Source organism: Mustela putorius, unplaced genomic scaffold, assembly GCF_011764305.1.
Source record: "Mustela putorius furo isolate JIRA1106 unplaced genomic scaffold, ASM1176430v1.1 tig00003834_pilon_pilon_pilon, whole genome shotgun sequence".
Classification (NCBI taxonomy): domain Eukaryota; kingdom Metazoa; phylum Chordata; class Mammalia; order Carnivora; family Mustelidae; genus Mustela; species Mustela putorius.
In genome coordinates this window covers 83,987,813-84,005,300 of record NW_025421987.1, presented here as the reverse complement: position 1 = coordinate 84,005,300, position 17,488 = coordinate 83,987,813, and the positions used below count along the sequence as shown (strand labels likewise).

The 17,488-nt window shown below is 35.5% G+C and overlaps 1 protein-coding gene across 3 annotated transcripts in view; it reads right to left on the bottom strand.

Moving 5' to 3' along the window:
• Positions 1-17,488, bottom strand: part of ATP11B (ATPase phospholipid transporting 11B (putative)) — a 120,561-nt gene that overhangs the window by 39,918 nt on the left and 63,155 nt on the right. For all 3 annotated transcript variants that reach the window (XM_045088660.1, XM_045088661.1, XM_045088659.1), the window contains exons 14-19: positions 12,072-12,247; positions 11,573-11,641; positions 10,102-10,175; positions 9,909-10,012; positions 7,339-7,520; positions 5,687-5,890 (exon numbers count right to left, since the gene is read on the bottom strand). In XM_045088660.1, coding sequence (XP_044944595.1) covers positions 5,687-5,890; positions 7,339-7,520; positions 9,909-10,012; positions 10,102-10,175; positions 11,573-11,641; positions 12,072-12,247 — 809 coding nt within the window. The remainder of the gene's footprint in view (positions 1-5,686; positions 5,891-7,338; positions 7,521-9,908; positions 10,013-10,101; positions 10,176-11,572; positions 11,642-12,071; positions 12,248-17,488) is intronic.

The window sequence follows — 17,488 nt, the reverse complement described above, 5'->3', positions numbered from 1 at the left end:
ACTTATATGATGAGTAAAACAGATGATATTCAGTTTTACAATGAACTGATACAGATACAGTTACTGTATTTTCTAAAATGTGAATTATAACACTCAGAGGTTTTTTCCCCTAATTTTAGTATGAAAAATCATATAAAAATAAAAACATTATTAGTTATACATTTAGAAAATCCTAAGTTTAAAGAATTAAATGCAATTAACTGTGTTCAGGAAAATTTGTAAGCTAGATTCACTATGGGAGCAGGAAGGAATAAAATAATCAAAATTGTCTTTTTTTTTTTAAGATTTTATTTATTTATTTATTCGACAGAGGGAGAGATCATAAGTAGGCAGAGAGGCAGGCAGAGAGAGAGGAGGAAGCAGGCTCCCCGCTGAGCAGAGAGCCCGATGCAGGGCTCGATCCCAGGACCCTGGGATCATGACCTGAGCCAAAGGCAGAGGCTCTACCCGACTGAGCCACCCAGGCACGCCTCAAAATTGTCTTTTGATATTAACCCCTTCTATGTAACCCCAGATATTCCTATGGTGGAACATGAGTAACACCTCTCTGTGGGCCTATGCTATATGAGTACCACTCAAAGTATGATCTGATTACTGACAGCTGGGTAAACTGTTGCCAGGAAGAGATAAAAAGCTTGCATTAGTATGTGAATCACTATAATACTGGGCAAACTATTTTGTTCAACTGTTTCTCCCTATTCTCTCTTAATAAAACTTTCATGATAAAAGAAGCAGCATCTAGATTTATATTCTGCTGCAAACGTCTTTATGTAGTTGAAGGCCAGCACTCAAAGTAGCATTGTTACATCCATAAAGAAAATACTATAGTTCATCACAGTATAGCAGACTGCCTGAGAAATATCCCTTCATTTTTTTTGAACTTAGTGCCTTTTTAAAATTTTATTTAAATTCAATTAATTAACATGTAATATATTATTGTTTCTGAGGTGGAGGTCAGTGATTCATCAGTCTTACATAATACCCAGTGCTCATTACATCACATGCCCTCCTTAATGTCTATCACCCAGTTACCCTATTCCTCTACCTCCCTCCCCTCTAGCAATCCTCAGTTTGTTTCGAATGCTTAAGAGTCTCTTATGGTTTGTCTCCTGATTTCGTCTTGTTTTACTTTTTCCTCTTTTCCCTATGACCCTCTGTTTTGTTTCTTAAATTCCACATGTGAGATATAATGTCTTTCTCTGATTGATTTATTTCACTTAGCATAATACCCTCTAGTTCTATCCATGTCACTGCAAATGGCAAGATTTTTTTTGATGACTGAGTAGTATTTCACTGTATATACCACATCTTCTTTAACCATTCATCTGTCAATGGATATATCCCTCCATTTTTATTTCATTTTTCCCCGCTTTGTTGAGATACAGTGGACATATAACATCACTTAAGGCATGCCATGTGATGATTTGCTACACATATATATTGCAAAATGATTACCACAATTAGGTTAGTTAACACCTTCATCCCCTCATGTAATTACCATTTTTTGATGTCACAATTAACTTAGGATCTACTCTATTAACAATATGTAATACAGTACTGTTAATTATAGTTATCATGCTCTACATTAGAATTCTAGAAATTATTCACTTTATATATAAGCTAGAAGTTTGTACTATTTGACCATCATCTCTCCATTTCCCCCATACTCTGGCCTCAGAAACCACCATTTTACTCTGTTTCTATGAGTTCAGCTTTTTTATATTCCACATGTATGTATTTGTCTTTCTCGGTCTAACTTACTTCACTTAGCATACTGCCCTCAATGTCCATCCATGTCACACAAAAAATTTCTTTTTATAGCTGAATAATACTCCTGTATTTACTTACACACACACACACACACACACACACACACACACACACTTTTCTTTATCCATTCATCCAACAACAGATACTTAGGTTGTTTCCATTCTTGGCTATTGTGAATACTGCTGCAATGAACATGGTGGAAAGTGCAAATATCCCTCTGAGACAGTGACTGCATCTTCCTTGGATATATATCCAGAGGTGGGACTGCTGGATCACACAGTTCTATCTGTAGTGTTTTGAGAAACCCCCATATTGTTTTCCTTAGTGGTCATACCCACTATTTTTTTTTTTTTAAGATTTTATTTATTTGACAGAGAGAGATCACAAGTAGGCAGAAAGGCAGGCAGAGAGAGAGAGAGGAGGAAACAGGCTTTTGCTGAGCAGAGAGCCCGATGCAGGGCTCGATCCCAAGACCCTGGGATCATGACCTGAGCCAAAGGTAGAGGTCCCAACCCACTGAGCCACCCAGGCTCCCCATACCCACCATTTTAAAATCAAAAGTGAGAACACTATTAAATGAGCAACAAGGTATAAAAACTAAATATATATCAACAGATTTTAGTCTTATAAAAAAATCTTTGTGAGTTAAAATGATGTCTTTCACAGTATGCCTTATCACTATTGTGTTGCACTATAACCAATAAGCATTCAATGATTATATTTTATAATGTGAAATTTTAAAAAATGTATTTTTCTTTTATCAATTGCCCAGTATTTGAAAGCAACACCACACTGACTGTTTTTTTCTCCCTATTGGCCAAATTTTACTTAGCAACCTGTACTCCCTCCACTGTGTTCAGTCTAAGCACTGCCTGAGCACGTGTCTCAGAAGAATGGGGTAGCAAGCAGCTAAGAGTGGGAGAGATCTGATCAGTTTTCCTCTGGAAACTTCCCAAGGCACACTAAATTAGGTTTTCTCTGGACAGGTTTTATTTATTTATTTATTATTAAAAGATTTTATTTATTTATTTGACAGACAAAGGTCACAAGCAGGCAGAGGCAGGCCGAGAGAGAGAGAGGAAGGGAAGCAGGCTCCCTGCTGAGCAGAGAGCCGGACACGGGGCTCAATCCCAGGACCCTGAGACCATGATCTGAACCGAAGGCAGAGGCTTAACCCACTGAGCCACCCAAGTGCCCCTCTGGACAGGTTTTATAGGTCACTGTATTATCTCACTATCCAGGAGATATTAAGGAAATATGGCAGAGCATTTCACAATTTTGGCACATAGTAGGCAGCATCTGTTCATCTCTGTGGCTTCACGTCTCAATACTTTCCATACCCTCTTTCCATCTTGTATTCTCTGGCCATACTCAACTACCATCACTTCTCTCTCAGCTCTGGAAATTTGCATATGCTGTCCCTTATGCTTTTTCATGTTACTCTCTGACCAGTTAACATTTCTTTTGGGAGACAGCACAGTCTTGAGTTTTCCCACAGAGCTCTGTTGTCTAGGCTAAGCTTCCCTCTTCTATATATCCAGAGCTTTCTGTTCTTGCCTGTTACAAGCCAGCAGTGATAGGTCTAGAACAGTATATCCACTGCTGTTTCTCCTATACATTGTAAATATTCTGAGAGTAAACAATACTCCTTATATGACTCTGTATTCCAAATTCTAGATAGCAGACCATCAATGAATGTTTGTGAAGAAATGTATATAAACTAAAACTTTCAAAGGTATGGAATTCTTTGTTCTACCCAAGATTCTTATTTTTATTTATTTATTTATTTATTTTTAAGATTTTATTCATTTATTTGACAAAGAGAGATCACAAGTAGGCAGAGAGGCTGGGGGGGGGCGGAGAAGCAGGCCCCCTGCTGAGCAGAGACCTCCCCCCCATGTGGGGCTCAATCCCAGGACCCCGGGATCATGAGCTGAGCCAAAGGCAGACACTTTAACCCACTAAGCCACCTAGGTGCCCTTAACCAAGATTTTTAGAAGAGGCATTTCCTGGAAGCCTATAAATCAAAATCCTATTGACTTATCTGGTTATTTCAGGAAACATATTCTACCAAAAAGATGGTATAAACTTCAGATAGCCAGTCTTAAAAAAAGACTGTAGTCTTTACTTTATCATATCGTTCTTGTACAAAAAGGGAAATAAACAATATCCATAATATTAAGAGAGTCAATAGAAGCGTAAATTTAGAAGACTTAAAGAAAACATTCTAAAATACAATAATTATCTTTAGATGTCTGTATTATGTTATGTCCCATCATTTCTTCTTTATCGTCTTCAGTATTTTTTAAATGGACACTTACTACTTTTAAAATCAGGATTAATATTCTGGAAAGCATATATAAAGTAAATGATTCTGAGCAATTAATTTCTATGTTTTAGGGAATTCTTGTTGATATTATGGTATTTAAATGTTTAAGCAGCCACAGTGGTGTTGTCACTACTCCCAAGCTATAGTATAATTACCTAGATCAACCCCCTTTTTGAACTCAAGCAAAGAACCTTCTGAGAGTTGTACTATCTCTTTAAAACATCCTTTAAATAAGTTTTCCTTTGATGAAATTGAGTTTAGTACCACATCAGTGCCTGCATATCAAATGTGAATATAGCTCTGAAAATATACTGATAACTGTGTCTTTTCACATTTGTTTTTCTGTATTAGCATCACAAGATCACAAATGACAGGTACCTGTAGGAGACCTAAGATGCCTACATATGAGCAACCCTGATGCTTACACTGAAGCAATCCTAAATTCACTGTGAAAAATCAGAATGTTAAAGGGAGCACATGAATAAAGTTATCTGTCTACAAAACACAGACTTAGAAAAAAAATCAACTTAGAGTATAAATACTTGGGTAATTATCACAGAACAATAAAATGCAGATTAATTTCCCAGTATAGTAAAATAAATTAGATTAAATTAGATCAGAATTAGTTTGACAAGTGTTTTCTGAAAAATGAGGTAGAAGTAAATATTTTAATTTTTGGTTTTGTGGGCCAAGAGGCTCAATTGAGGATATAATATAGGTACTTATACTAAAAGAGAGGAAACAGATTTTGACAAAAATTTTTATTGACTAAGTAAAAACTGTAGTAATAGTAATTGAGCACAAGTTTTAAGTAACATAAATCTACCAATGAGAAGAATGGATATCTTTGGGGGTGGAAGGATAACATTTTGCTTAATTGGGGTTTAAAGTTTATGCTCCCTACCATCAAAATCAATTGCAAATGTCCACCTTTTAATGATGAACTATAATGAGATTGTACATTTTAACACAAAAGAACTATCTTTAATGAGATTTTATACTTCATCTTTGAATATGTCTCTTCTAACAGGTAGTATATTAAAGTGTCACTGATTAATAAATACAATGCCATCTAATTTGATAATAAAATAATCAGTACTTCACTGTGCTTTAAAAGTATATTAAAAGTCCATTTTTCTTTTGTTTGAACATGATTGGTAAATACTGATACTAAAAATACAGTAAAATGTCATAGGGCAATATGGGTGACACTCAAAACATTACTGTTTTATAATGGTGTCACAGTAATCTGTAGCAAATCAAGCACCAGTGAGAAAAGATAAGTGTTTCAGAAGGTCTCTGTCACAACTATCCAACCAGGCTACTGTAGTGCAAAATCCTTTACTGATGATATGTAAATGAATGAATGTGCCTGTGTTTCAACAGAACTTTACTTAGACGTTTAAATATGAATTTCATAAGTTTTCACATCACAAAATATTACTCTTCTTTGGATTCTTTCTCTTCCCTTAGACAACATAAAAATTATTTTGAGCTCATGGGCTATAAAAAACAGAAAGGGGCCATCTTTGACCCATGGGCCATAGTTTGCTGACCCCAGAACTCATGAGATAATTACATTCTTACCTTCTGGCAAGCTGCCTCAATTGTTCAGCACATTCGCCATCTGATTTTTGGTTTACAAGTTCAAGGATGTTCATGGTTCTGTGAAAATGTCCACATGATAAACTCACACTAACAGCTGTTTCATGTTTATCACCAGTTAGTACCCATACTTTGATACCAGCCATTCTCAATGCTTCAATAGTTTCTCGAACTCTATCTTGTAGCCTGAAAATAAAAGAAACATTAGCAGTAGAGAATACGTCTTTGACTATTTTAAATATAAATCAGATAGTACATGTAATGTTAATTTTGACTCCCTGACTAATGTTATCATAGAGTGATATACCTGAATTTTTTCCCATTAGGGAAGAAATAGGAATAATCAAATTAGTGATCATCTGGTTAACATAACATCTGCACATTTGTATTTTAAGAATTTATCTTCAAGGGGCGCCTGGGTGGCTCAGTGGTTTGGGCTGCTGCCTTCGGCTCGGGTCATGATCTCAGGGTCCTGGGATCGAGCCCCACATCGGGCTCTCTGCTCCGTGGGAAGCCTGCTTCCCTCTCTCTCTCTCTCTCTCTGCCTGCCTCTCTGCCTACTTGTGATCTCTGTCTGTCAAATAAATAAATAAAATCTTTAAAAAAAAAAAAAGAAAAGAATTTATCTTCAAAGTTGATTTTTATAGAACCACACTAAATATATGGTCTTCATATACTCCTATTTTATTTAGAAAGTCTTAAATTTGAAATTAGAAGATTTTTCTCTTTTTTTCATAAGAAAATTTCTCATGTCAGTAGTTTAAAAACCAAAATATGGATAAAATAAATAAATATGATAATGGAAATTTATCCAAAATATGGATAAATAAAGGATGATGTAATTTCAGGTGAGTCTCAGAAATCTCATTAGGACAACTGATAGGTAAATGAAAACCTTTTTAAAAAAAAAAAAAAGAAAAGAAAAGAAAAGGAAACCTATATTTAAAAAAATGCAAACACTCTTAGATACAGATGGTAGGGAACAAAGACTAAAAGGACCTTAAGGAATTCACAAACTAACAGAGGAGAAAGTCTTTAAAGAAATACTTGCACTGCCACAAAAACAATATTGTACTACCTATAAAACATGAATACTTCACAAACAGAATTTTTAATCCTATTAGGGGTAAGGAAAGGACTTACTGGAGTGGGGGTACTATCTGAGCTATACTTTGTAAAGACATTCACAAACGGATAAAGGAAAAATTATCCAGGCAGAAGGCACAGCCTTGCCAAAGAGAAAAGGCACAAAATAGAATAGTTTTAGCTACAGTTGTTCAGAGAACTATATATGGTTTGGTACTACTGAGCAGAAAGTGGAAGCAGGCAGTGGTGGGAAATGAGGCTGGAGAATTAAGCAGGTGCTTAAAGCCCCTGTATGGCACACTGAGGAGTATTCTAAAAATTGCCTATAAGCAAAACTATACACAGCAGAATTCTCTCATCTATTTAAGATACCTGCTAGAATAAAAATTGTATATACTGACTAGGAAAAATTAAGACTTTAACTATTTTGATTTAAAATACATTATTATAAGATGTTAATAAATGGAATTTATGTCATAAATTAGAAATACTTGGCTAAGAAAATTCTTATGAGAGAAAAGGCAATAGCCTGTTTGTCTGATACCTACCTGTCTTCCACTGCTGTAGCTCCAAGTAGTATCAGGTCTTTCTCTATGAACTGGAAGACATGTGCCAATTTCTCTTCCCGTTGTTGCAAGGCAGTCCTGGCTTCAAACAGACGTCTATCTATTTCTTCATACTCTTTAGATGTCAAATGTTTATAGGCCATACACAGAGTTCTTAGTCCTTTCTAAAACAGAAAAATTAAAGACAAAAATTGAACAAAAATAACTAATGAGAAATCAAGAAGTCACTTAAATAAACTGAGGCTGCCTTACCAAAAATCAGTTACAAATAACTTAAAAAGTACTATCATTTAGTAATAAGAAATAAATGAAGTGTCACAAAGCCCTCATTACCTGAGTTATGGGACATATATTATCATAGCTCTTTTAACTGCTGAGGAGGTCTTTAAAAAATTGCTTAAAATAACTGAAGTTTTAAAATTGTAGAATATTAGAGCCTAGAAAGGATCATAAAGATTATCTTACTGTGGTTTTAAAACTGTTTTACCTGGAAAGCCAGAAAGTTCTATAGAACTGTCAAGAGGGAGGTAGCCCCAGGTTCTTCTCTCTTGTTCTAACACTTACAAATCCACTTTTATGTACTTTATAAGAATTTTTTTGAAGCAAAGGAGACCATAATTTCCTGAGAGTTCTTGGTATAATGAATTTACAGTTCAATAATGAAGTCTGTGAGGTGGCCCTTATCAAATAAACAATACTTTCTATAGTCACCAAATGATTTTAAACCACATCATTGTATAACTTCACTAGTGAAATGGAATTATACAACACTTAGGAATATATATTTGATTATCTAATTCTCCTGGGCACAAATTTTTCTTACTGTGTTCTATTTAAAGTTTGTATCTATAACTAAAAGCTATACAAATTCCTTCTCTTGCCGTGCATTCTCCTCAGAAAAACCCAAAATAAATATATTTTTTAAAGATTTTATTTATTTGTTTGGCAGAGAGGTAGTGAGAAAGGGCACAAGCAAGGGGAACAGCAGGCAGAGGGAGAGGGAGAAGAGGACTCTGTGCTGAGCAGGGGGCCTGATGCAGGGCTGGATCCCAGGACCCTGGGATCATGACCTGACCTGAAAGTAGATGCTTAGTGCCTGAGCCACCCAGGTGCCCCCCAAAATAAATATTCTAACAACAAAACTTGGAAAGGGTACATTTTAAAATACTACATGACACTATTCAGATTCCTAAATAATTTATGTTCCTTGATTTACAAAATGACCCACACCTACAAATAACTGTTTTTCTTAAAGAACAGTTAAGGAACCATTGAGTGTTATTAATATATGAAACTAATTCATTTTACAACAAATATTTACTGAATGCCAACTATGTGACGGTATTGTTCTGGATTAAAATGAGTGTAAGGGAGAACAATGTCTTTGTCCTCATGGATGTTACAGTGTGACAGACGAACTAGATCAGAAACAATTAGGAAACAAGTAATGGGAGAAAATAAACCATAGGTAAGGTAAGTAAAGGAGCCAGGTGAGCAGAGAGGCGTACAGAGCAATCAATTATAGAAATGCAGAAATAAGAGATCATGAGTTCTTAAGACTAAGAACTACCTAAAAATCTTCCTCTTCAAATGAATTGCAGTATGTCCTTTTCATAAAATTCCCCTTCACTCTTCAGGTAAGAGAGAACTAATTCACAAACCATAAAACTGACTCCTTTAAAGCGTACAATTCAGTGGATTTTAGTGTATTCACAGAGTTGTACTATTATTACTATCTAATTCAAGGACATTTTCATCAATTCCAAAAGGAATCCCACATCCATTAGCAGACATTTCCCTTTGACCCCTTCCTCTACCCCTGGCAACCACTAATGTGCTTTTTGTCTCTATAAATTCCATTATTCTGGTTATTTCATATAAATGGAACATGTGACATTTTGTGACTAGCTTCTTTCACTAGGCATAGGAACTTTTCAAGGTTCACCCATGTTTTAGCATATGATTACTTCATTTCTTTTAGTGGCCAAACAACATTCCATTATATGAATATGACAAATTGTTTAATTCTTGCATCAGCTGATAGACATTCAGATGTTTCCACCTTTTGCCCATTTAGGAATAATGCTAAGTTTTTATGTGAACATACATTTTCAGTTCTCTTGGGTATATAACTAGCAGTGAACTCCTGGGTTATATAGTAACTATATTATTCTATGTTCTATGAGGAACTGTTAAACTATATTCTAAGGTGTTTTTACCATTTATAATCCCACCAGCAAAGCATGAAGGTTCCAGTATCTTCACATCTTTGGGATTTCCCTATATTCTTTAAGCAAACTCCTCTTTTTAATATATTAATTTAAATAGTCTTTGCAGCCAAAAAAGCCCTGACTATAACAGGTTCAAAGAGAAGACCTGCATTTTAGCAGGTTAAAAGTTAATTTTTAACCAAAGAATGTAGGAGCCAACACATAATGTAACAGAACTGCAGAATTTCCATACTTTTGATAAATTACTAATGCAAAAATGAAGCCTTAAATCTTACATATGTATATCTTTTAGAGTTTTATATCTTAGAAATTTACACTCACCAAAGCAAATTCATCTACATGAATTCTGGTTTTTTCTACTTCTCCACCTACACATTTAGGAAGAATTGATGATTCGGCTCCTTTAGCAAATAAAAGCTTCTCACCTAAAAAAAAAAAAAAAAAAAAAAAAAAATCAGTTATCAAGCTCTTAATATTAGATAAATATAAATTCATAAAAGTTTAGGTAGGTTACCTGAAGGTGCCTGAACAATTACACTCATTCGCCTACGATCTGAATCAAATTCAAGAATATGAAGCAGTTTGTACCTAAGGAAAAAAATTTAAAAAACCAAAAGTTTACTTTTTTTGAAAGATACTAAGTGAATATTTGAAGAAACTCTATAAAAGATAAGATTTAGAACAAGAAATTAATCTCAACTACAATTTCAAGATGATGGGTTATGAGTCATTAATAACAACACAAGATAGAAATAGAAGGAACTGACATATATTGAGTACTTACCAAAAGCCAAGTACTTTATATACTTTATGTCATTTAATACCCATGAGAACCAAAGAAGGTAGTTCTTATCTCATTTTACAGAAGAGGACCATTCAGTTCAGAAAGATAAGTAATTTTCTAAAGTCAAATAAGCTTGTGAGTGGCACAGCAAAGGACTGGAATCCAGATCTGCCCAGCTTCATGTTTTTCTCACTAAAAAATGTAATTGATTCTCAACCCTCTTTTTTGCCCAAACATACCTGAGAAATACAACACACTCACATTAGTAATGGAGGATCATTATAGCAGTGATTCTGAATCTGACACAGTGGACATATGTACAGGTCGGGGAGCAAATGCCTTTATAAGGAGTAGTAAAGGAATTTGTGTGGATAAGTCAGGTGTGGCTTAAAGTTTTCTGGATGGATTTATATAGTGATACACATATAGAATGATGTGTACATCTCAAAAAAACCTGCACAACAAACCAGAGTGGTATGATGGTTCTTAAGTTGATGAAATAAGCTAGACAGGCTTCTCCATGAAAATAGCCAAAGAACGGGCTCTATTTTAGAATTTTGTCTATTATTTAGAAAATTGTTATTATTTCTATTTAGAATTTATTTTCTTTTTTGGAAAAGCAGAGTTTGGAAAGGGACAGCTGGAGGTGAGATATGACTGGAATCGGTAAACTCATGAAAGGTATGAATAGAACAGGAATGGATTAATTTATCAAGCAGTGTAAATATTGGAAACAGGTAGGTGTGCCCTAACATTTGAAAAATAAAATCACAGGCAATATAAACAAGTTTTGTTTTTAATTTAGTGAGAACTCATGAAACTACCCCAGGAGTGCATAAAAATAAACCTATGAGTAAATTCAAGAAACACTAAGCTAAAATACAAATGAAAGATTCAGAGTAGGATACTGTTATTCCTGTGATGAAGTATAACATTGTATTACATCATTTTAGAGCAGGGGTCAGTAGACTTTTTCTGTAAAGATCCAAAGAGTAAATATTTTAGGCTTTGCAGGCCATATATGGTCACTGTTGCATTAAAAAAAAAAAAAAGAACAAACCCAACCTTTAAAGTATGTAATGAACTTTTCTGCAGGCTTTAGAAGCCAGCTGTAGGCTTTAAATATGACCTATGGGCCACAGTTTACAGATTCCTGTTTTATATTAATTACATAGAAAACTACAGAATAGAAAAAAATTACCGTTCCAGTTTTCCAAGTGTTCTAACTTCCATAGTTTCTTCAGAATTGCCAATAAATACAATGCCAATTCTAGGGATTAAAAGATGAAGAAATATAAGATTTAAGGATGATATTTCATGTTTCATAATATGTCATTATAACTTAGCATGAATAAAAGTATATAATTAAGATGCATTTTAAAATATTTCTTTGAATATGGCAATGTTTTTAAGAATGTGAAGAATCAGTGTAAGTGCAAAACAATACATACACAAGTATTTCTCACAAATTACATTATTCATATTTCATAAAAAAAAGTAATCAGATTTTTAAAGATCTCTTCAAAATATGATTCAATGCAAGCTTGACAAAATTAATAACACATATTTACAATTTAAAGTATACTTCTACCTTTATGTGTTTATGAATTTTGTTTGACAATTTTAAGTAATTTTCTAGTATTTGCACCTTTTTATTTAAAAGGTGTTTTTCTGAAGATTTGGAAATTAGATCAAACTACCTTGCAGCAGCTTCCACTAGAGCCTTTTCATCTGGTGAAGATGCATAGTATTCCAACTGGGAGGGTGCAAAGTTGGATTGCCAGGGACCATCACCAATGCCATCAGTCTGGACATTGCTAATCTGAACAGTGTGACAGAGACTGACTGCTTTAAAGAAGAGATCATGTTCTTTAATCTGTAGAAGGATAATATTCTCAATAAAAATACCATTCCCAAGTAACATTTAGAAAACTGTAAGCAGAATTGGACAAAAAAGTGTCAATAAATACAGTTAAAAATTTGGTTATCTTAGATCTACAAGAGGAGTGCTATAATCCTGAAATGCCTGAATATTAGCTCGTTGAAGAGTAAAATGTCACATTTGCTTATGACCCTTCAACACAAAAATATCTTTTTAGGAAAGAGCCAAATTATAAGTAAAGATGAAAACTCTTTTGTGAAAAAAGTGAGATCACAAAATGTATTAAATACATTTAAGCTCTATTTCTTAGCAAAGTCTTCTTTACTTTAAGGCAGTAAGGGTTCTCCACTTAGTCTCATTTAAATACTCAGAGAATGAAGGCAGGCAACATACTAATTTGCAAGTTAAACTGGATTGTGACTACAAATTCTCAGTGCTGAATCAAAGGATATACATTTCAAATATATATTCCTTGCTCCACTCTTTTTTTAATATAATTTTTATTTTTTATAAATATATATTTTTATCCCCAGGGGTACAGGTCTGTGAATCACCAGGTTTACACACTTCACAGCACTCACCAAAGCACATACCCTCCCCAATGTCCATAATCCCACCCCCTTCTCCCAACCCCCCTCCCCCCAGCAACCCTCAGTTTGTTTTGTGAGATTAAGAGTCACTTATGGTTTGTCTCCCTCCCAATCCCATCTTGTTTCATTTATTCTTCTCCTACCCACTTAAGCCCCCATGTTGCATCACCACTTCCTCATATCAGGGAGATCATATGATAGTTGTCTTTCTCCGCTTGACTTATTTCGCTAAGCATGATACACTCTAGTTCCATCCATGTTGTCGCAAATGGCAAGATTTAATTTCTTTTGATGGCTGCATAGTATTCCATTGTGTATATATACCACATCTTCTTGATCCATTCATCTGTTGATGGACATCTAGGTTCTTTCCATAGTTTGGCTATTGTGGACACTGCTGCTATAAACATTCGGGTGCACGTGCCCCTTTGGATCACTACGTTTGTATCTTTAGTGTAAATACCCAATAGTGCAATTGCTGGGTCATAGGGCAGTTCTATTTTCAACATTTTGAGGAACCTCCATGCTGTTTTCCTGAGTGGCTGCACCAGCTTGCATTCCCACCAACAGTGTAGGAGGGTTCCCCTTTCTCTGCATCCTCGCCAGCATCTGTCATTTCCTGACTTGTTTATTTTAGCCATTCTGACTGGTGTGAGGTGATATCTCATTGTGGTTTTGATTTGTATTTCCCTGATGCCGAGTGATATGGAGCACTTTTTCATGTGTCTGTTGGCCATCTGGATGTCTTCTTTGCAGAAATGTCTGTTCATTTCCTCTGCCCATTTTTTTTTTTTTTTAAGATTTTTTTTTATTTATTTATTTGACAGAGAGAAATCACAAGTAGATGGAGAGGCAGGCTGAAAGAGAGAGAGGAAGAAGCAGGCTCCCTGCCCAGCCCATTTTTTGATTGGATTATTTGTTCTTTGGGTGTTGAGTTTGCTAAGTTCTTTATAGATTCTGGACACTAGTCCTTTATCTGATATGTCGTTTGCAAATATCTTCTTGCATTCTGTCAGTTGTCTTTTGATTTTGTTAACTGTTTCCTTTGCTGTGCAAAAGCTTTTGATCTTGATGAAATCCCAATAGTTCATTTTTGCCCTTGCTTCCCTTGCCTTTGGCGTTGTTCCTAGGAAGATGTTGCTGCGGCTGAGGTCGAAGAGGTTGCTGCCTGTGTTCTCCTCAAGGATTTTGATGGATTCCTTTCGCACATTGAGATCCTTCATCCATTTTGAGTCTATTTTTGTGTGTGGTGTAAGGAAATGTTCCAATTTCACTTTTCTGCATGTGGCTGTCCAATTTTCCCAGCACCATTTATTGAAGAAGCTGACTTTTTTCCATTGGACATTCTTTCCTGCTTTGTCGAAGATTAGTTGACTGTAGAGTTGAGGGTCTATTTCTGGGCTCTCTATTCTGTTCCATTGATCTATGTGTCTGTTTTTGTGCCAGTACCATGCTGTCTTGATGATGACAGCTTTGTAATAGAGCTTGAAGTCCGGAATTGTGATGCCACCAACATTGGCTTTCTTTTTCAATATCCCTTTGGCTATTCGAGGTCTTTTCTGGTTCCATATAAATTTTAGAATTATTTGTTCCATTTCGTTGAAAAAGATGGATGGTAATTTGATAGGAATTGCATTAAATGTGTAGATTGCTTTAGGTAGCATAGACATTTTCACAATATTTATTCTTCCAATCCAGGAGCATGGAACATTTTTCCATTTCTTTGTGTCTTCCTCAATTTCTTTCATGAGTACTTTATAGTTTTCTGAGTATAGATTCTGTGCCTCTTTGGTTAGGTTTATTCCTAGGTATCTTATGGTTTTGGCTGCAATTGTAAATGGGATTGACTCCTTAATTTCTCTTTCTTCTATCTTGCTGTTGGTGTAGAGAAATGCAACTGATTTCTGTGCATTGATTTTATATCCTGACACTTTACTGAATTCCTGTATAAGTTCTAGCAGTTTTGGAGTGGAGTCTTTTGGGTTTTCCACATAGAGTATCATATCATCTGCGAAGAGTGATAATTTGACTTCTTCTTTGCCGATTTGGATGCCTTTAATTTCCTTTTGTTGTCTGATTGCTGAGGCTAGGACCTCTAGTACTATGTTGAATAGCAGTGGTAATAATGGACATCCCTGCCGTGTTCCTGACCTTAGCGGAAAAGCTTTCAGTTTTTCTCCATTGAGAATGATATTTGCGGTGGGTTTATCATAGATGGCTTTGATGATATTGAGGTATGTGCCCTCTATCCCTACACTTTGAAGAGTTTTGATCAGGAAGGGATGCTGTACTTTGTCAAATGCTTTTTCAGCATCTATTGAGAGTATCATATGGTTCTTGTTCTTTCTTTTATTGATGTGTTGTATCACATTGACTGATTTGCGGATGTTGAACCAACCTTGCAGCCCTGGAATAAATCCCACTTGGTCGTGGTGAATAATCCTTTTAATGTACTGTTGAATCTTATTGGCTAGTATTTTGTTGAGTATTTTCGCATCTGTGTTCATCAAGGATATTGGTCTATAGCTCTCTTTTTTGATGGGATCCTTGTCTGGTTTTGGGATCAAGGTGATGCTGGCCTCATAAAAAGAGTTTGGAAGTTTTCCTTCCATTTCTATTTTTTGGAACCGTTTCAGGAGAATAGGAATTAGTTCTTCTTTAAATGTTTGGTAGAATTCCCCCGGAAAGCCATCTGGCCCTGGGCTTTTGTTTGTTTGGAGATTTTTAATGACTGTTTCAATCTCCTTACTGGTTATGGGTCTGTTCAGGCTTTCTATTTCTTCCTGGTTCAGTTATGGTAGTTTATATGTTTCTAGGAATGCATCCATTTCTTCCAGATTGTCAAATTTATTGGCGTAGAGTTGCTCATAGTATGTTCTTATAATAGTTTGTATTTCTTTGGTGTTAGTTGTGATCTCTCCTCTTTCATTCATGATTTTATTTGGGTCCTTTCTCTTTTCTTTTTGATAAGTCTGGTCAGGGGTTTATCAATTTTATTAATTCTTTCAAAGAACCAGCTCCTAGTTTCGTTGATTTGTTCTATTGTCTTTTTGGTTTCTATTTCATTGATTTCTGCTCTGATCTTTATGATTTCTCTTCTCCTGCTGGGCTTAGGGTTTCTTTCTTGTTCTTTCTCCAGCTCCTTTATGTGTAGGGTTAGGTTATGTACCTGAGACCTTTCTTGTTTCTTGAGAAAGGCTTGTACTGCTATATATTTTCCTCTCAGGACTGCCTTTGTTGTGTCCCACAGATTTTGAACCGTTGTATTTTCATTATCATTTGTTTCCATGATTTTTTTCAATTCTTCTTTAATTTCCCGGTTGACCCATTCATTCTTTAGAAGGATACTGTTTAGTCTCCATGTATTTGGGTTTTTTCCAAACTTCCTTTTGTGGTTGAGTTCTAGGTTTAGAGCATTGTGGTCTGAAAATATGCAGGGAATGATCCCAATCTTTTGATACCGGTTGAGTCCTGATTTAGGACGGAGGATGTGATCTATTCTGGAGAATGTTCCATGTGCACTAGAGAAGAATGTGTATTCTGTTGCTTTGGGATGAAATGTTCTGAATATATCTGTGATGTCCATCTGGTCCAGTGTGTCGTTTAAGGCCTTTATTTCCTTGCTGATCTTTTGCTTGGATGAACTGTCCATTTCAGTGAGGGGAGTGTTAAAGTCCCCTACTATTATTGTATTATTGTTTATGTGTTTATTTGATTTCATTATTAATTGGTTTATATAGTTGGCTGCTCCCACGTTGGGGGCATAGATATTTAAAATTGTTAAATCTTCTTGTTGGACAGACCCTTTGAGTATGATATATTGTCCTTCCTCATCTCTTATTATAGTCTTTGGCTTAAAATCTAATTGATCTGATATAAGGATTGCCACTCCTGCTTTCTTCTGATGTCCATTAGCATGGTAAATTCTTTTCCACCCCTCACTTTAAATCTGGAGGTGTCTTCGGGCTTAAAATGAGTTTCTTGGAGGCAACATATAGATGGGTTTTGTTTTTTTATCCATTCTGATACCCTGTGTCTTTTGACAGGGGCATTTAGCCCATTAACATTCAGGGTAACTATTGAGAGATATGAATTTAGTGCCATTGTATTGCCTGTAAGGTGACTGTTACTGTATATGGTCTCTGTTCCTTTCTGATCTACCACTTGTAGGCTCTCTCTTTGCTTAGAGGACCCCTTTCAAGATTTCCTGTAGAGCTGGTTTGGTGTTTGCAAATTTTTTCAGTTGTTGTTTGTCCTGGAAGCTTTTAATCTCTCCTTCTATTTTCAATGATAGCCTAGCTGGATATAATATTCTTGGCTGCATGTTTTTCTCGTTTAGTGCTCTGAAAATATCATGCCAGCTCTTTCTGGCCTGCCAGGTCTCTGTGGATAAGTCAGCTGCCAATCTAATATTTTTACCATTGTATGTTACAGACTTCTTTTCCCGGGCTGCTTTCAGGATTTTCTCTTTGTCACTGAGACTTGTAAATTTTACTATTAGGTGACGGGGTGTGGGCCTATTCTTATTGATTTTGAGGGGTGTTCTCTGAACCTCCTGAATTTTGATGCTCGTTCCCTTTGCCATATTGGGGAAATTCTCTCCAATAATTCTCTCCAGTATACCTTCTGCTCCCCTCTCTCTTTC